Below are 21,210 nucleotides of genomic sequence, written 5' to 3'. Positions count from 1 at the left end.
TACATGAATTTACTACTTTCTAAAGATTATTCAGCTTGTTAAGAGTAGATACTTATCTTCATAAAGCTGTGAACGACAAGCAAAACGTGATTTAGGATCAGAGGAAAGGAAACTACCTTTTCTAAGTTGATGCTTTTTTTTCTTGGCTTTTGTGTGAACATGACATTCATGCAACCAATAGTAATAATTCCTCCATGTGTTCTTGACACATTAACCCTCTGAAGTAAAGATCACACTACCTATGCAAGAAAGTGTGATTACTTGAATTTTTAACAAAGGTTAATAGGAGTAACTTGGGGGTTTCTCCAGGTTTCTCTGCCTATAGAATGGGCAGGCACAGGAAAAGGATGATGATGAAAATATACATTCTTGAGGACTGAGGTTGCAGACATGAAAAGGAATTGAGTGGTTGAAAGCTTTTAGTCTGTGTTGCTGGTTCTCTGAAATATAAAAGCTGAATTTTACATAAATAGCATTAATATAAAAATACAACTTCATATAATTGAAAAAGGTCAATAATTTACTTATTTCTTTATACTAACAAGAGATAATTTTTGAAAGAATGAAAGGAAAAAACTTTTGTAAATCACAAAATAGTATTTAAGAAGGGAAAAATCAGTTTTAATCACTGCATAGGAAAAGGATTTTCTAGTTGATAACATAATGCCTAAAACCAGAAATGAGAGCTCCATGTGGCATTCTTTTTCATTTATATTCCTTTCAGTAACGAAAAAGAATCTGTTCCCCTAATGAAATTCTATTTCATTAGAATTTTTGAAGCACCTGTCACCTATCATCATCAGTTTGTACGTATTTCAAGTTTTTCCGATGAGCAAATGGAATAATGCAGGGTCCATATGTCCACATGTCTGGGAGGAAAGATTCCACGTGGTTTTTGGATTACCTGTCTGGACTCTTTCTCCCATTTATTGCTTGGAATATGTCACCTTCTGTCAATCTAAATTACTCCTCTAGGAAACGGCTGTTCTCAGCTCACAGTATGACAATCGCTGTCTTGTGAAAATATCCCAGAAGCCTCTGTAGTTGATGGATCTACCTCAACAGTGTCACTCTGACGTGGAAAACTGACTTCAGTATACAGGCTTACTTAAGATTTACTTGAGTTCTCTGAGCAAAGAGTTTCTTTAGATACGTAAGAAGAGAAGCTATGTGGTTTTAGGAGATCTCTTGCCTTATCTTGACCTACAGGAATAAATCTTTTCAAAACATAGTCAGCTGAGAGACAGTATATACATCTTGGACTTCTAGCTCCTGTAAAAGAATAACAATTGAAGTACCTGCATTACCTGACCAGTGACACTTGTAAAAGATCAGAGAAGCTTTCAAAGTCCAACAGCAGAGATTTTGATTTTGCTAGAAAAGGGCCCGAAGGAATAATGCTTATTTATCCATTTAGTCAGCCCTTTCGTTCGTATCGACTATTCATTACTGTGATGAAGACAGACTTGGCTGAATCTAACAGAAATTCTTTTGTTATCATTAAACAGCTGTAGATTTTTAATATAATAAAGATAAAACTGCTCTTATAGTTCCACATTCACACTATGATATTCAAGTTTGTGCCATCACTTCCATTTTCAGAGCTTTATAATTCCACCATAATCATTTGTTCTTGGCAGAAATGTGTTATACAAGCACTCAGCTGAGGATAATATTTTTGAACATTTTTTCAATGTTCTTTCTGGTTATGTGATTATGGGAATTTGGAACTCAATATTAATTTGCTCTTCAGTTTTGTGTTTGTATATCTCAAAATGCTCTTTTTTAAATAACACAATTTAACTTGAATCATTACTTAGATTCGGGTGATATTCATAGCAAGATAATGCAGTCAGATACAAGAAGAATGTATTGGGAGAAAATGAGCCACGTTTTTCATTCTCATCACTGCCATTTCCTTTGTGACTCCATGCCACCTGCCTTGTTTGTTTAATAGTTTATATAATTCTTCAGGTACAAAGTGAGCTGCTGACCTAATTGGTTTTTTTCATTCATAAACTGATGTGTTTTATTGACCAATATACACTCCAAGTCTTGACTAAAATTTGACATCTAAGAAAATCAATATTTTAGCTATATTTTCATACTTGAAATTTTCCCTCAACCTAATTTTTTTTAATTTCTACTTTTTTTTTTTTTTTTTTTTTTTTTTGAGATGGAGTCTCACTCTGTTGCCCAGGCTGAAGTGCAGTGGCGTGATCTCAGCTCACTGCAAGCTCTGCCTCCCGGGTTCAAGTGATTTTCCTGCGTCAGCCTCCCAAGTAGCTGCGATTACAGGCACACGCTACCATGCCTGGCTAGTTTTTTTTTTTATTTTTGGTAGAGACAGGTTTCACCATGCTGGCCAGGCTGGTCTCGAACTGCTGACCTTGTGATCTGCCTGCCTCGGCCTCTCAAAGTGCTGGGATTACAGGTGAGAGCCACCATGCCCGGCCAATTTCTACTTCATTTATTTCAGTATCCAGTGTACTACTATAGTTACATATGAGTGAGAGAGATCTAGTCTGCACCCATCACTTCACACAGGTGGGAAAACGGGCAGGGGAAAGGCGGGCCCCACACTGTCTCCAGGCAGGAGGCAAGTACTCGTTGACTGACCTTGGGCCATCACGTTTGAGACCTGGCATAGGTTTATCTAATCTCTTCATGGAAGACTTGTGAGAGATAATGGGTTAATATTTGTGGAGATCTTTCAACAAAGTGTAATTGATGTTTGAATTTTTATAAACCAAACACAATATCTACCCCCTGAAAGCTTTGTGAGAATATTTAGCACACATGTATGTGCCAGATGGATTGTAATGACAGTTGATAGGCCTCTCCTAACCCTTGCGTTCTGTTGTCAGAAATCTGCATATCAAAACAACTATAATTTTTACAATAAGATTTATTGGTTGAAAGATTTGGGTGCACACTGAAAAATATACTGCCTAGATAAGACTATAAACTAACATTATGGAAGGCTTTAAATTAAAGGTTTATATAAGAAGATTCTTGGCAGAGTGCCATGGCTCATGCCTGTAATCCCAGCATTTTGGGAAGCTGAGGCAAGAGCATCACTTAAGTCCAGGAGTTCAAGAGCAGCCTGGACAACATAATGAGACCCTGATTCTACAAAAATAATTTTTAACCAGGTGTGGTGGCACACACCTGTAGTCCCAACTGCCCAGGAGGCTGAGGTGGAAGGATTGCCTAGGCCTAAGACATGGAGACTGCAGTGAGCTATGACCGTGCCACACTGCATTCCAGCCTGGGTAACAGAGAGAGACTCTGTCTCTTAAAAAAAAAAAAAAAAAAAAAAAAAAAAGAGAGAGAAAGAAAGAATATTTTTAACATGTCTTATAGAAATATAGATAGATAACTTTTGAAAAATATCAAATAATATTTTCTTGATCTTACCTATTTTTCTCTATACAAATGAATTCTAATGAAAAATACATGGAATATAATGCAAAACACTCAGAAAGTATTCTTAAAAGCTCAAAGATATGCAGAGATCAAAGCAGAAACACATCATAATACAACAGTTATCAGCCAGAGGAATGTTCTTGTAGTTGAGATAATAAGAAAAGAGTATGAAGCACAGGAAGTTAAGTTAGTAAATAAAATTATTATTCCAATGTATTGTGATGTTCTTTATAGTATTGTGGTAGAAAGCCTCTAAAAGTACTTATTATGAATGAAAAATGATGCCTGTAGATCAACGATAAGGGGACAGGTGGCCCCACCAATTATAAATTCCCCAAGATTGTAAATGTATATTTTATCATACTGTGTCAAAATATTCATTTTAATATTCAAACATTTTACCACATAATAAGCTGTAACCATATGTTTATTTGTTATATTATACCACTATAACGTTAATAAATATTTACAGAGCCACTGTGTATCCTAGATATATTAGAAATGATAGCTTTCTTGATTTTTGATTTTAAGTGAAAATATTCAGTGCCTCAGAAACTAATTTTAAATAATGTTACATTTGTTACACATTGGTAAGAGCCAAGGAGTTTAGATTTTTAAGACTGACACCCCCCTTTTTAACTCATGTTGTTTTATTTATTTTCCCCAATTGCATGAATTAAAGATGGGGTGTTATCTCAGCTTTGAATTCCTTAGCTTGATGTCGCAGCTTTTGCTTTATTTGTATGTGAATTCTGTCTTTAATAAAGATGAGCTCTGCTGAACTTTCCATTAATGAGAAACACTTAGGTATGCATCTCTTTATAACGGATCTTGGTGGTACCAGGAAAATTCAGAAATGTTGCTAGTCTATTAATAATTAACATGGCAAGCTGTATGATTAATCAGAAGTTTTATGATCTCTAAAAACATAACATTATCTCTGTAAATCGAATTGTATACAATTACATTGACAACCATTAGTTAAAAAAAAAAAAAGCAGGCCAGGGTGTGGTGTCTCAGCCTATAATGCCAGCACTTTGGGAGGCTGAGGCAGGCGCATCACATGAAGCAAGGAATTTGAGACCAACCTGGCCAGCATGGAGAAACCCGGTGCCTACTAAATATACAAAAATTAGCTGGGCATGGTGATGTACCCAGCCACTCGGGAGGCTGAGGCATGAGAATCACTTGAACCCAGAAGGCAGAGGTTGTAGTGAGCCAAGATCGCTCCACTGCACTCCAGCCTGGGCGACAGAGCAAGATTCTGTCTCAAATTTAAAAAAACAAATAAAACTCAGGACTGCTAACTCATACTTTTTCTGTTACAATGTTACATTAGTATTTATTCTTCTGTGACAGCTGAGACTAGACCAGACCCACATCTAGGAGACAGGAGGTTCAAGATGAGGCACTGAGGTTTTACTTTCGTGTGTCAGTCTCAGGGCGATTCCTACTCAGCTGAAAAACTAGGAGGAACCCTGGCTAGTTTGGTAGTTATTGATTTGGTTACCTGTTTTCAGTGTCCTTCGTCTTCCTTACTCAGCTCAGCTGTTTTCACTTTTCTTTCCACCTGTGTTTAGGAAGAGACCTTCTCAGTATTATAAATTTTGATAAGATTTTCACACCCTAACAAACAGAAGTAGTTCTCCACATAGGCACAGTGTCTGAGCATTCTTCACCTATACTTGGTGGGGATATTAGCTATGTTCTCTTATACCCTTTAGCTGTCAAGTACATCAGAAGTGGAGGCTGTGGTCGCAGGACACGACTAATGCAAACCATTAGTTTCAATTCACACTTGGATCTGTTTCCAGCATTTCTGCTTTTGTCATCATCACAGGTTCAGAAATCATTGAGTAACGTCCTGATTTCTAATTTTTCTGTGGGAAGAGAGTGTTGCAATTTGCCACCTTAATTGTATTCTGCTGTAATTGTCTCTCACTAGATATTTGAAGCACATATGAATTCTGCATCATGAAACTTGAGTCCTTATACCCTCTGTTCGTTGACTGAATTTAGTTGCAAGAGGAATCTTTCGCTTTTATTTTTTTAAACTGCTGATGAGCACTCAATTGAAATGACTCAGTTTTCATCTGTGGTTTCTCTTCCCTAATAGAATAAAGCATATGTAATAACCTGAAATACTGGACAGCTTGAACTTCTTTAATGCCCCTGAATGTCTCTTACAGCCTTTGTCTAGGTTTGAACTTTCTGAATTATGTATTTCAGACGTTGAGAAAGAAAGGCCTTAATGGCTGTGACAGCCCAGACCCCGATGCGGACGATTCAGTAGGTCACAGCCCTGAGTCTGAGGACAAGTACAGGAAAATTAACGAAGATATTGATCTAATGATCAGCAGGCAAAGATTGTGTGTAAGTACTCGGAACACCCTTCATTTTTTTTACTCTTGATATTTCTCTGAACCTGGCAGGCATTGAACAAGAAAGAAAACAAAGGCTGTGAAAGCCCCGATCCCGACTCCTCTTATGCACTCACCCCACGCACTGAAGAAAAATACAAAAAAATTAATGAAGAATTTGATAATATGATCAAGAGTCATAAAATTCCTGTAAGTACCAAAGGTAGATGGCTGGTCTGCTGATAACTGCTGCAGTAACATACGTTAACCCTCTCAGTGATGGCTTTCTCTAAGACTCTTCGGAAAGTCAAACATAAATAGCCATCTCATCCCACGGGCAGCTCATTTAGAAAGCAAACCCTAAAAGATGCTGAGATTATGTAATCTAACGGAGTTGCCATCGAAAAGTTCATTCTGAGGTAGAACAGTTCACAGCAGGAAGAGAAAGATTTATGAGACACACCCTGAATTTACACAATCTTTTAAACACACAGTCCATGCAAATCACAATACACGAGTAAAACACTGGAACCTCCTTCCAAGCAAGTTTGAGAATTGCCATAAAATACATAAGATTATACATTGTTTGCTGAGAGCTGATACACAAGTGGGTCAGCAATTCTTTCATGTAAACTGACAGTCGTCACCTAAATAAAAGCTGATTTCTGAATAAAACTTCAGCCCCTCTCCCCATACATAAAATTCAACAACAGCACTGAAGGGTTAAAGCTAATGCTCGCTGCAGGGAACAGACTGCATGAAACCTAATGGTAAGATTTCAACATGTTTGTGTGCTGGGGTGATTTTAAAGCTTTATCAGAATATTATCCGCTTTGCCACCAACATTTTCCATGCTTTAACATTTGGCTAATTTTTGTTTTAACCAAATGAAAAAAATTCTAACAGTCAATCATATGCCTTGCCAGATATTTAAGAGAAATAACTGCATGTATTATTTTGTTGTCCACATATATAGGAGGAAAGTGCATACTTTTTGTTAGATTCTGTCATCAATCAAATAATGTTAATTTTGTGGCATAAAGGGGTGAAACCCAAGGCTCACATGCCTTCTGAATAACTAATGTTAGTGTCTGAACCCTAATTGTATACAAGCTCCTCAGTAGGTAATCAGTTCCTTTCTAAAAAAGTTCATTTTTTGTAAGTTAGCAAAACAGCCTAAACCTGAGAATTGAGAGAGACTGAAGTGAAAATATGTTTTGGTGATTACAAGTGCAGATATATGGGGACAAAGCTCGAGGCCAAATTCACAACTTCACTCACAAGATAAATTGATATTTTACCATAGTAGCTGCACACTCAAACCTGTATTGAATTAAATCGAACACTTTAAAACTTATTTACAAAATGTGTGTGCATATTAAAATTTCTGTCTTCATAAATACCTATCTGCTTCTTTTGTTAAATGAAATAATGTCAGCAGTAGAACTTTTGTTGAAACAGAATTTTTAATACACTGTATCATGAAGGAAAGCTAAGTACTGTAAATTCTTAAAGGTTTCATAAAACTGAGTATTATATGCACACATTCATAGTGGGCACCTTATGAAATGGAGTATTTAGTATTATATGCAGCTATGCATACTTGTTATGTCCAGAATTATTAAATGATAAAATATCCATTGGGATTTTATTTTGCCCAGAAGGAAAAGAGAAGCGGCTCCTTTGGGCCAATCTATTTATTTCTTTCTTTCTTTCTTTATTTTGAGACGGAATTTCACTCTTGTTGCCCAGGCTGGAGTGCAATGGTGCAATCTCCGCTCACCGCAACCTCTGCCGGCCTCAGCCTCCCGAGTAGCTAGGATTACAAGCATGTGCCACCACGCCCAGCTAATTTTGTATTTTTAGTAGAGATGGGGTTTCTCCGTGTTGTTCAGGCTGGTCTTGAATTACTGACCTTAGGTGATCCACCCGCCTGGGCCTCCCAAAGTGTTGGAATTACAGGCGTGAGCCACTGTGCCACGCCACTTGGGCCAATTTTTAGTTCTTGTTATCTGAGTTTCTCTTGCTATATAATACATTGGTGTGCAGCAGCTGTGCATTAAGGTTTGTGAGTGTAGGATGTTAAGGCAGAATACCTTAGGTGTGTCAGACAGTAAGAATCCCCTGCACAGTTGGAATAAAGACAGATATATGCAGTACTGCTGATCACTCAATGGAGGTGATAATTTAGGTGGAGTTTTAACCCCTAAAGTCCTGGGGGAATGCACATTGGATCATTTTTCTCATACTTTAGGGAGAGAGACGTGTGATACACACCTGCATTCCCTCACAAGATTTCAGCCTGTTATATAAAGAGTTCAAAATCGAGATACGTGATATCTTAAGGGGTGCAGCAGTGTGTGGCAGGGGCTGAAAAACCACATTAGAGTTTACGGGCAGAGCTGTGAGAAGGAGCCACCCAGCTCTGAGCTATGCCACAGAGTCTCCATCTCTTTAGTAAGTGCTTCAGTCTTCACGATGAAAAGCCCAGTTTTTGCACATTGCTCTGAGTTGCTGGAAGTCAATTTTGTTGAAAGTTTCCACAGCTGCTAAAACATTTACAGCAGGGCAAGGACACTCTGCCCTTTGTATGTAGAGAGTGTCTCCACCTCTTTAAAAACATTACAAGACTGTTTTTCTATTTCGAAGACCCAGTTTGAAGAGTTTCCCTTTTAAAACAGAAAATTTAATATTGTAGTCACCTGTTGGTATACTATAATTTATGCCCATATTCCTCAATTACATGAAATAATTCATGGGTGATTTGGAACTGTGTCGACCAGCATTTCCTCATGCTGGGTTTGCCATGGTTCATGCTGGGCTTCACAGCAAGAGAAAACACCTCCGTCTGAGGAACCAGCAGAAGTTAGGAAAGGGGCTGAACGAATGAGAGGCGGGTGCAAGTTGGTTGAGAGTAAAAGGGAAAGGAGTAAGTGGAAAGAAATAGTATATATTTTCTTCAAAATAATGTGCTGTGAAGAGAGAGAAATAATGCTGTATGTAGGATCAAGGGAGAAGTTAAAATGAAAGCACTTGAGATTATTTACATGCAGAGGAGAAGTGTTTGGAGGAACGAAAAGACTGAACATACAGGTACAATGGAGATAAAATGACCAAGCTTCTCAAGGAAGGGAAGGAGGATGGGACCTAAACAAGATGGTGTTACAGATGTAGCCAGGTGTAGCTAAGGTGGTAGCTGGATAGAATGATGCTGAGTAGGTGACCATATAATGACCTCTATTTTATTTTTATTTATTTTTATTTTTATTTTTTGAGACGGGGTCTCACCCTGTGCCTCAGGATGGAGTGCAGTGGCGTGATCCTGGCTCCCCTCAACCTCCGCCTCCCGAGTTCAAGTGATTCTCCTGCTTTAGCCTCCCAAGTAGCTGAGACTACAGGTGCCTGCCACCAGGCCTGGCTAGTTTTTGTATTTTTAGTAGAGATGGGGTTTCACCATGTTGGCCAGGCTGTTCTGGAACTCCTGACCTCAAGTGATCCACCCGCCTTGGCCTCCCAAAGTGCTGGGATTACAGATGTGACCCACCAGGCCTGGCTATTTTCTTTTTTCTAATATATTTAGTTTAGCTTCTGTAGTTAATTAGGGAAGGGGGAAGCAGGTGCTTGAAAAAGGACTGAGAAGTTAGACATCATGAGGAGTAGGGGATGGAGAGGGAATGAACAAGTCCATGATAGACTTGTCAGGCAGCCTTGAGGGAATTTAGATAACCAGCAATTGGTCCTCACAAGTCATCAGAGTTGTATGATTTTTTTTTTTCCCCTCTACTAGGGCCCAGCAGCTGGTAATGGTTAATCAAAATTTAAAGGTGTCATTAGTGGCAAAAAAAAAAAGGGTGGGGGGAAGATTCAGTTCAATCATTCGCATTAAATAAAAGAGGGCCCATTAACTAAAAATATTTTACTTAAACTATTTTATTTGACTTTTTTATTGGACTTTTCCTTGTGGTAAGTTTGGGAAAATAGTGAGTTTTGGATAAGAGTTCAGATACTTTTCCGATTATGACTCACTACAGTAACCATGATCACTTTGTTCAGGGATAAAAACTAAAAGTTTTTAGCTGTCATGTCTGTGTCCTTCAAAGCTGGGACTGGCTTCATGGGCCCTCGACCTGGCCCTGTTCTCATAGGGCTGCACTTGGTTAAATACTGTGCTGTCATTGTCTTGAAGTTCTTTATACTTTTTTTAAAAGGGCCCCCACATTTTCATTTTACACTGGGTCCTGAAAATTACATAGCCAATTCTGCTGACAGCATTTTATTTAATCACCCCAAATTCTCTCTTTCTTCCTATCTTGAGTGTTTGTAAAAGTTGGAGTCTGGCCCTGAAGTCTTTGCAAGTTTGGTGTTTTTAACTACTTCTTGGCTTTCAGTTTTTAGACCAAAAAAAAAAAAAATGTTTAAATGTAGGTGCTTTCAAGTTTCCTAATTTTGAAAAGTCAAAGAGAAAAAGAATAATGCCAATTTCTTGGAAATATTTATATGCGATTATAGCATTTGCATTCCCTAAAATGTTTAGAGCTGCTTCGTCTCTTCATGGATACAACCATTTCATGCCTTAGATAAGGAAATCAAGGTCAAGGGAGATTAAATGACCTGCCTGGTTAAATGGCAATTTATTACATAACCTGGACTGTAACTGAGATTTCTGATAGAAAGGCTAGTGTTCATTCTGATTCTCTAAAATATCTTCTCAGTGTGCTCATTTTTAAGTTTATAATTTGCTTTCAAAATTATAGATAGTTCCTTTAACTCAGAAACAGAAAATCAAATACCATATCTTCTCACTTAGAAGTGGGAGTTAACAATGGGTACACATGGACATAAAGATGGAAATAATAGACACTGGGGACTCCAAAAGCGGGGAAGGTAGCAGGGCGGGGTGAAGTTTGAAAAATTAGCTCTTAGGTACAGTGTTCACTATTTGGGTAATGGGTACACTAGAAATCCAGTCCCCACCAGTATGCAATATATCCATGTAACAAACATGCACATGTATCTAAAATTAAGTTAAATTTTAAAAAATTATCATAGGTAGTTCTTGATACAGATAAGGAAACAAAGCAAAAGATAAATAGAATACAAATGATCTTGGTATATTTTATGAATTTTGAAATTTTGAAGTATACTCTGATACCATAATTATATTTGACTGCTTAGTCAATCACAAAGTAGTTTTATAATAATCATTATCATCCAGTTGTTTCTGATCCAGGATTCTAGAAACTGAAGAATTAATTCTAGGGGATAATAGTCAGAGAAAGGAAGGAGTAGAATGACTTTCACTGACCTGGTTGTTAGGATGGTCCTGAACTCATTACATAATTATTAATAATCCTCTTTATTTCACCCCAGGGGTGAAGGGGATATGGGCTTTACTCTCTAATGAGACACAACCAACATTCTATAGCACATTCAGGGAAGATATAGTTTTATAGCAGATCCTTAGATACCTAGTAACAGTTAAACATTTATAAGTAGTAACAGTGAATTCAAATTAAAACATTTGTAGCCCAGAGATGGCTTTAAAATACCAACTCTAAGTTAATATGGAAGAGAGGAGTCTTTAAGATTTCTTTTTTCCTAAAATCTCAGACGCTCCAGTGTAGATACTCACCCACATTTCATGAGAACCCATTTGGTTTATTATTTATGTGGTCCATAGATAATGAGCTTCTAATATCTAGCCCTTATTCACTTAACAGAACGATTTCTACTACAGCATTTTATTTCTATCCAAAAACTTATACTGTGTTGCATAGTGTTTTGGTAGCAAAAGCAACAGACTCAGTCACTAGATAGATGACTTTGGGCCACTTAATCTTACCAGTTTGAAAAGGGAAGAATTATATCTATAGTCAAGGGATGTTTAAAGGGTTATATCATATCATGTATATCAATTATACAGCACAGTGCCTGCTCAATAAATAATATACAGTAAATAGAAGCTTTACTTTTGTGTTAGTACAGTGTCTTTCTAAAAATTCTCCTTTGAAGAAAAATATTAAGTTCCTGTAATAAGAGGTAGAGTAGGCTCTGCATTGCCTCATAGCAAAAGGGCACTATTTAACCAACATCATAAATGATTTTATAACCAAGGGAAAGGAAGAGCAGGAAAAAGAGATCAAGATATGGGCAAGTGACAGGACAAATTACAGGATTAAAGAGGGTGGTCAGGGTGGGCTTCCAAGACAAGGCCAGATTTTGAGCAGAGACTTGAAGAAGGTGATGCAGTTCGTCATGGAAATGAACCAGGGAGGCAGAAGGTGTTAGGTGATGAGATAACAGAGGTTGGCAAAAGCTAGAACTTAAGAGGGCCTGTGGACCCTTGGAAGCAAAAACTCTCATCTCGAGTTTTTATTCTAAGATAAGAGCCCTCACGGGGTTTTGAGCAGAGGAGTGTTGGCATGACTTAAGCTTTTAAAGGGCCAATCTGATTTCTGGGTTGCAAATACAAAGAATGGCAAGGACTGGAGCAGGTAAATCAGTTAGGACATGACTGCAGTTATCTAGGCAAGAGATGGCACTGCTTGAGCCGGGGTAATAGCCACACCCTCCAGTCATTGTGATACCCAAAGATAGTCCAACAGATTTCCAAAATGCTCCCTAAGGAGACAATCCCACCCCTGTAGATTACCAATGTTCTAGATCTAGAGTTTCTCTTATGGCCCAAGGTTGCGCAGGAAACAGATGGCAAACTCTAAAGGGTAATTGAAGAGAGTTTGTTAAAAGGACTGTTTACAGATGGGTAGAATTAAGGGAAACCTGAGAGAATAATGAAGTACATTAGGGCTTGCAACCTAGAAGCTGTTCCCACCTCTAGGCCTAAAGGAGTAAGTGGAGGGGAAAAGTACCAGATCACAGCAAGATCTATGTGTACAGGAGAGAGCAACTCAAAAAGAGACGGAGTCTTCGCTAGAGAAACGCAGCCTCAGCCAGCCTGTGGCCCAGCAAGGATGACGCCACTATAAAAAAAATACCCTGACCTTGCTCCCTCCTGCTCTCTGTGCTATTGCTGGTGCCTCCTCCACTGACTAGTGGGAAGCCAGAGAGCAGGAGAGCCTGGGTGATGCAGTCTGGAGGGTCAGCTCCTGGGCACACAGCAGAGTGAAGGGGCTAGAGAGTGGGTCTGGATGGAGCAAATGGAGAATATACCTAGTAGAATCACTTTACTTTGTTTTCTTGAGTATGCTAGAGCAATCCTTATTTGGCCTTTTAATGAAGAAATACAATACGTTATTCATGCTATAGACTTTGACTTTACAGCATATGCTAATTTTTTGTTGTTAAAAGGGGGCTGGAAATGTAAGGCTAAATTCATTATTTGATGCCTTATCAAACATTTATATTCCATTATGTCAATTTTTATCCCAAAATTATTTCCCCTGTTTACAATAGATAAAGCCTAATAAAGACTGGCCATATTACTGATATCACTTGAACATTTTTATTTCCCTCTAAAACAATGACAGATTGGGCCAGGTGCAGTAGCTCACGCCTATAATCCCAGTACTTTGGGAGGCCGAGGTGGGCGGATCACCTGAGCTCAGGAGTTCAAGAACGGCCTGGGCAACATGGTGAAATCCCATCTCTACTAAAAATACAAAAAAAATAGCTGGACATGGTGGCACGTGCCAACCACTACTTGGGAGGCAGAGGCAGGAGAATCACTTGAACCTGATAGGCAGAGGTTGCAGTGAGCAGAGATGGCACCACTGCACTCCAACCTGAGCAACAGAGTGAGACTCTGTCTAAAAATAATAATAATAAAATAATAATAATAATAGTAAATATAAAATAAAAATGAAAAATCAAAGATGTGTGGAAAAAAAGAGTTTTGAATGTAAAGCATTTGCTGTTGTCAATACTGACATGTCCAGAACATGGAAGAAAAGAAAAATGGGAAATAAATAATAAGGGAGCATAAACATAAACAAAGAAAAGTATTGTGATCATCACCAAGATAAACAGAGAAATATTACACAGCAAGATGTATGATGCAGGCCAGCCGACCAAACAGTAACGGAAAGTGGATGTTAGCACTAAGGGAAAACAATAGTAAAAACAAAATAGGACCAAAAAAACCAACCAAGTGAGCCTTATGCACATATGCATTTAAATTTGCACAATAACTTATTGAGAACCCCCAAGGGAATGCCTTAATGCCTTCTATAAATCTTATTCCATATATATGTCCATTTTATATTAAGAATGCCATATGCTTTCATACCATATGAGTTCTCCGGCATTATATTCAAAGAGTATTTTTACTTGTAATGCTTAAAAAAAATAGCTACAATTATGTTCCTGTGTTCATCTAGTTAGTACAGCAGAAACATAAACATGATTTTGCTTAAATTGACAAAATAATTACTCAAAAATCAATCATTGAAACCTGGATTAATCCAATTAGACATCCACACAGCTTCAGTTCACTAAATATTTGGCAACTTTCACAATTGAGACACAGGTCTTGCCATTTGTCCGTGGCGGTACATACCAAAATACGATGCAGAGCGTTTTCTGAACTATCACTTTAAAGTGTAAATTATTGAATGATACATGCTCTGTTGAATCCTATATGTTAAAATGCCTATTCTCTTTACAGTTACTTTTAAAAGATAGACTTTAAAACATAATAATCAAGGTATATGTGCTATGCACATGCTTGGAGATGATTTTCTATCATTAAACTTCTACATAAATATGCTTCAGTAAGCAGTTAAACGCTTTGGTTTGCATTTTAATCCTTTTTCTCTGTGAAGTCATCACAATCAGACACCTTTGATCTTGCAGTCATTTCTGGCACCAGATTCAGATATCACAAATGAACAATTACTACTTAATAGAATGGAATCCAAAGACAATGGAGTCTAATGAAATGGGGCTTTGTTTTAAACAAAAGTGAAACGTTTTTTAATAGTTGCAAAGAAAGAGTTCTAAGCACATTTAAGAAATCAATTTGTGATCTGAATGTCTTGAGAGCTCTTCATAATGGTCTTCTAGACACCAAGTAGTTTGGAATGTAGAATTTTTCTTGGAAACATAAGGGCTGTCTGTCCTGAAGAGCTTCTGTTATTAATTCTTTTCTTTTACCTATGTTTTGTTTTCTGTTCCTGCAGGCTGTTCCACCTCCCAACTTTGAGATGCCAGTCTCCATCCCAGTGTCCAGCCACAACAGTTTGGTGTACAGCAACCCTGTCAGCTCACTGGGAAACCCCAACCTTTTGCCACTGGCTCACCCTTCTCTGCAGAGGAATAGTATGTCTCCTGGTGTAACACATCGACCTCCAAGTGCAGGTAACACAGGTATGTCCTCATGAGGATGTAATGCTAACAGATCATTGGAAGGGATCACTTTCGGCAAAGCCAACACTCCTTTATCTACGAGATGTTTTCTGGTTTTCCATTTACTCCCCTTCACGGCTTACCATCCACCCCGGGGCTAGGTGTCCTGCATGATAGAGCCTAAACTCTTTAGTATGTCTTTGGAAATCTTTCATAATCTGCCATTTATCTTTTTCATTCTGCCACTTATCTCCTCCCGTGGCTATATTTTAACCACATACTCAAAAACAGGATGTCAGATGTCAGATATCCTTTCTCCACACTTTTACTTCTGCTCGTCCCCCATGCCTAAAATGCCATTTTCCCTCTTCCTCCTGGCAAGCTACCGCTTCTTCTGTGAAATCTTCCCCTGTGTTCTCTGACAGTATTTATCCTATTTAGTTATTTATTATTTAGGTCACTTTTTGTTTATTTATACAGTAACTTATCCCACAAAGGACTTAGGCAGAAAGAAAATATAAGATAGCATCATTTGTAAGACATGTGAAATAAAAACAAAGCTGAGTCAGAAATGAAGTTAATTAAACACATGTACACCTGCCCCGAATTTGTCTCTGCACTTTTACTTGCTGTTGTTCAATTCGCAGTGTCCAAGGGAAAAATAAATTATTGCTCAGAAAAAGTTCATCCATTCTTAGTACTTAAAACAATCAAAATACATTATGATGAATTGTATTGAATATGTGTCTGTTTTGATACTGGTTTTAAAGAACATTGAAGGGAAGAATGTTCTCTTGATTTGCTAGATTCACAATAGGAACCAAGTCAATGAATATTGAATATAACAAAACTATTCCTTTATTTTTCCAGAAGCAGCATCAAAAATAATTGTATTTCTAAGTCACATACAGCAAACCATTATATATTTGCACTTCATATTTTTAAAAGTACCCCATGGGAGATTTTTAATATATCTTACATACACATAGCTGTATGAAAGTAGTTTATTCATGGAGGAATTTTCCTGTAGAATACTTATATATCTGCCTTACAGTTAGAACCAAACATGTGTTACTATTTTTGTTACAGAAGCTTTGTATAGAAAATACAATTAAATTCATCCAAATAAAAAATTTTAATAAATCTTGAGTCGGGAAATGTGTTCAAAGGACTTCATTGGGCCATTCTCTTGACTTTTGAATATATTTGAATGTTTTCATATGAATTTTCAATAACCACATGTATTCCTTTCAGATCATACTCGAATGCAGTTCACTTTTCTATTTGATAAACTCATGCTCATTTTTTTAAATTTGATACTTTATTTCCAAAATATTATTTGATTGGAAATAATAAACATTTTCTTAAACTGTAACGAAGACCAGATGCAATGGATCACTCCTATAATCTCAACACTTTAGGAGGCTGAGGTGGGAGGATTGCTGGAGCCCAGGAATTCAAGACCAGCCTGGGCAACATAGAGAGACCCCATCTCTACAAACGTTTTTTTGAAAATTAACTGGGTATGGTGGCTTCTGTCTGTGGTCCCAGCTACTCAAGAGGCTGGGGTGGGAGGACAACTTAAGCCTGGGAGGTTGAGGCTGAAGTGAGCCATAATCCTCCCACTGCACTCCAGCCCGGGCAACAGAGCAAGCTCTGTCACAAAAAATTTAAAAAAAGTATGTATGTATGTTTATATATATATACACCCACATATATATGTATACATATATATACACACACATATAAACATTTTCTTTTAATTCCAAAACTTGAACCAACTAATAGTTATAGAGTATCACTTAGAGGCAATTAGAAAATCTAGATGATATTCTCACTATTATTCTTTTGGCTGAATCTTGTTTTTTTCAAAACTAAAAGTAATTTTTATATTCAATATCTTATTGAAACATCTTGACTCTCATAAATAAACAGTGCCAAATTTTAACATACTTTCTTAAGTTAGCAGTGAATAAGCATATGTTTCTTAATTTGTGGCCAGTGAAAAATTTGTTTTATTGTGTCAGTCAATAAGATCTGAGTAGTAAATGTGGGTAGATTCATGAAACGATCAAATTTCTGGACAATTAACATTACACAAAAATAATGGCATACAACATATTTACAAAGAACTAAACATCAAATGTGAAGTCATCTGAGCATATAGTAGACCTTACTCTTTCTTTCACTTTCTATAAAACATCTGCTTAGAGAAAACCTAGACTTAGAAATAATAAAAATGCAGAGACCAAAGACTGGATTTTTTTAAATGTAACTTTCTTAGAAAAAAAGATTCTGCAAAATGTCAGTGATTGAATGTATTTTTAACGTTTGAGCACAGCATGGCACAGTAAAACAAATGTCAGCCATCTGACTTGGGTTGTACTTTACAAGTTTATGACTATTGCAAGAGGACAAAATACTGAGGTTGCTAAAGGTAAAGTGTTTTGTTCTGTGGGCCTTTAGCCTTTCTCGTTTTGATCTTCCTCTTTAATCCATAGGTGGTCTGATGGGTGGAGACCTCACATCTGGTGCAGGCACCAGTGCAGGTAAGCACAGACTCCATACTGCAGTATGTATCATTGTTCCGAGTTCTACTAGGTGATTTGCAGGACAAAGTCTTTTGAACAAATAAAGTTAAGAGATCTGTGAGAGGCCTGGAAAAATGACACCAATAATTTTTAAAGCACTTTTCTGAAGCAGGAGTGGTTAAACAATAACTTAAAAGAAAACTATTTATTAACTAGAACCTTCCTTAATAAAACTTCAACTGCTCAGCAGAGAATTAAGGGCTCTGATCCAATCGACCTAATCCCGGATACCATCCTTGGACACAAGAGTACCTTTAGCAAACCATACTTTTGTATTCTCTGTTAATTATTTCACATTAAATGTGAATCATTTTCCACCCAAAGAAATATTGAACTTCTGTGTATTTCTAAAGGAGAGTACATAAAGAAAAGAAGGGGTTAAGATTGTAATCATTCAACAATACTGTTAATAAAATAAAATCACATTGGCATTAAAATGAGCTCTTAGAGAACATGAGTATAATGCATCCCAAAAAGACCCTAAAATATGTTTCAGCTAAGAACTTCTTACACTGTGACCAATAATTGTCTGAGTCACATATCTCCAGGTTTCCATGTTAATTCATAATATCAAGATTATTGAAATATTGATGTCATTTTCAATGCAGAGGCAAGATAGCACAATACTTTCAAATGCCAACTGCAGTTCACTATTGGCATAACAAGTAACCATGGTAATTTCTGCAGCTGGAACATGCTATACATTTAAAATAGTAGGAGGCAGGCATGAATGACACAAGGTTACATTTGAAATGTCAAAAAAAATCAAGTTTATTGAAATAGCCATGGATAGCCTAATTAAAATATTTTGCCAGGGTCAAGTAGAATAGCCTGCTAATTATAAGAAAGAAAATAAAGAAAATTGGTTTACAAATACATTTTTATAAATATATCTATTTGAGGGTAGACTTTCTCTTTTCTGATGCTGGCTCTTCACTAATTCAGTGAATAATGAAGAAAAAGTATTAGACTTACACAGTGATTAGCAAACAAGACGAATAACACTAGCTTCCTATTTTATATATCTTTTGAAAATTAGGTCGAGTCAAATTAGTGAGTAAACTCACGTAATATTTTGCTGGACATGGAAATGAAATTTTTTTCCCTCAAAAAATGCTTTGTGGTTTGCAGACTCAAAATTAGAGAACCGGGTCAAATCCAGACCAACGTTTCTTGGATCCAAGTGTCTGCCAAACACTATGGTTAGAAAAAATGGCGAGGACTGAGAATTGGGTGGTCACAAAGACCAAGATATAATGTAAGAAAAATGGGTTAGATGTTATGATGTTTTACCCAATATCTCACTGCACCGGTTTGCTTGCTGTTATGGAAACAGCTAGTAGTAGTTCTGAAAGTAATTAAAAGTAGTAAAAAAAAAAAATGTGGAGGAAAACATGGCCTACTCAGCTTTGATGAAAGTGGCTTGTTACTGCTTAATAGCTAGAATGCTTTAGAATCCTATATTGAAAATAAAAAATGTTTGGTTTTTCAATTATTCTGTCATTGTCAATTCAGCTAAGTTTAATGATCCTCTAGGGATAGAGAAGACTCTCAGTCCTGTAGGCATAAAAGTTTGACACATATAGGATATAGTATCATTGAACTAACAAAATCTTATGCACTTAGCAAATTCATCCTCTTACCTCAGGACCTCTACCATAGGCATGAGAATCTTCTAATTCAGAAATAGAAGAAAACAAAAAGAAAGACACTGAATTGCTCCACCCTGCTGATAATAAATATTATATCTTGATTGTATCTAATAACTACGAGCATGTAGTTTTCACAGTTTCTATATAGCTGTGAAAGTGTTACCCATATTTTAAAAATAGAGGAAGAAGCCCTTTCTGACTCTGGTCCCAAGGAACACCTGTTGCAGATGCCACTTAGTCTCAAGCTTAGCTGTCATGTCCTGCTCATAACTCAGCCATCTTCCCCTTCTTTCTCATGCCAACCAGTGTCATATGTCAGGCTGAATATATCGGTGCTGATGTCAGAGAATCACATAACACCAGAGGAAAACAAGGCCAGCCAGAATGTTGCCACATTTTCAGAAAAGAAAACCAAAGCAAAAAGGCCAAAATATAGCTTCCAAATTTTGCATATTGTCATTGAAATTCAAGGTTTCAGATAAAGTTTGAAACTCTTGAGACCAAGTGGCAAGACTGCAATTATGTTAAATACTTTTTAGCAGTTGCAGTTTTTTTCAAAATCAAGTCATCTCACTTTGTAAAAAAAAAAAAAAAAAAAAAGAAAAAAAAATGTGAGGGGGAGGGAGAGTCTCATGAGGGAAGGAAGTAAGTTGAACATTTCTTATGTCCCTATAAATACTAAAGGCCAAAAAGGTAAGCACGCTTTTTTGCAGCTCAGTTTGATCGTAAAGTGTGGCATCTTTCTTATCCAGTGCCTGAGCCATCCTTTTCTATCATACCATCATCCAGTAAGTTTCTAGAACCTCCTAATTCACCTCCCTGCTTTATATTGCATCCTGCTCCAGTCTCCCCAGGACTGCTTGTTCTTTCTTAAAACCTTAAGCTAACTGTAGGTCATCATTCACATGCCAAAAATCCAGCTATGGCTTCTTTTTCAGAATTACCCATGAACCTCTTATCCCTGGGCCCATTCCTACTCTCCAGCCTTAACCTTCTTCCCTTCTGCCACTGCCATCAAGAACCCAGCCGTCCAACTCTACTAACAGTAAACATTTAAACTGGTCTTACTGTGCGCTCTGCAAAAAGTATCATTTTCGTAATAGTCGCTTAAAGTAAGTGTTCACATTATGCCCTTTCTACAGATTGGGAAACTGAGGCACAGGGAAATTAAGTAATTACCCAAGGAGGAATCCAGGCAGTCGGGTTCCATAGTGTGTGTGTATATGTGTGTGTTTTGATACAGTGTCTTGCTCTGTCTTCCAGGTTGGAGTGCAGTGGTGTGATCTGGGCTCACTGCAGCCTCAACCTCTCAGTCTCAAGCAGTCCTCCGCCTCAGCCTACTGAGTAGCTGGGACCACAGGCATGCACCATCATGCTTGACAATTTTTTAATTTTTTTTCCTTATAGAGATGGGATCTTGCTATGATTTTCAGGCTGGTCTTGAACTCCTGGATTCAAGCAGACCTCTCTCCTTGGCTTCCCAAAGTGCTAGGATTATAGGAATGAGCCTCTGCACCCAGCCTCAGAGTGTGTGCTCTTAATTACTACACTGTGCCGCCACTTGGCAATGACACGGCCGCTTGCTCTTACCTATGCAATCCTAGCACGCCTTTCTTTCTCCTGCTTCATGCTACTGAGCACTCTTTGTCATCCCACAGAATTCAGTTCAGCCATTTGAGAAAAGCCTTTCCTGACTCTAACAGAGAGGTTATGCGCCTCTTTCCTGTGCTTCCATAGCAGCCTGTACCAACATTACGTTTCTCATTGCATTATGACTGCAACATCTGGGCACATCTCTCTAGAACACTCAGCTCTGTGGAGGCAAACTGTTTCTTATTCAGTTTGTATTCCCAGTTTAACACATAAGCGTTAGCA

General features: G+C 37.5%; 1 protein-coding gene across 27 annotated transcripts in view; it reads left to right on the top strand.

The window, feature by feature from the left end:
• Positions 1-21,210, top strand: part of MEF2C (myocyte enhancer factor 2C) — a 183,620-nt gene that overhangs the window by 136,501 nt on the left and 25,909 nt on the right. For 17 of the 27 annotated variants that reach the window (XM_025387111.1, XM_025387104.1, XM_025387103.1 and 14 more), the window contains 3 exons: positions 5,659-5,802; positions 14,927-15,113; positions 17,594-17,641. In XM_025387111.1, the coding sequence (XP_025242896.1) occupies positions 5,659-5,802; positions 14,927-15,113; positions 17,594-17,641 (379 nt within the window). Of the gene's footprint in view, positions 1-5,658; positions 5,803-5,861; positions 6,000-14,926; positions 15,114-17,593; positions 17,642-21,210 lie in introns of all 27 variants that reach the window. The other 10 variants (XM_025387097.1, XM_025387108.1, XM_025387098.1 and 7 more) reach the window with 3 other exon arrangements.

Source organism: Theropithecus gelada, chromosome 6, assembly GCF_003255815.1.
Source record: "Theropithecus gelada isolate Dixy chromosome 6, Tgel_1.0, whole genome shotgun sequence".
In the NCBI taxonomy this organism is placed as follows: domain Eukaryota; kingdom Metazoa; phylum Chordata; class Mammalia; order Primates; family Cercopithecidae; genus Theropithecus; species Theropithecus gelada.
The sequence above is the reverse complement of the archived record's forward strand: the minus strand, read 5'-3'. Positions and strand labels throughout refer to the sequence as shown.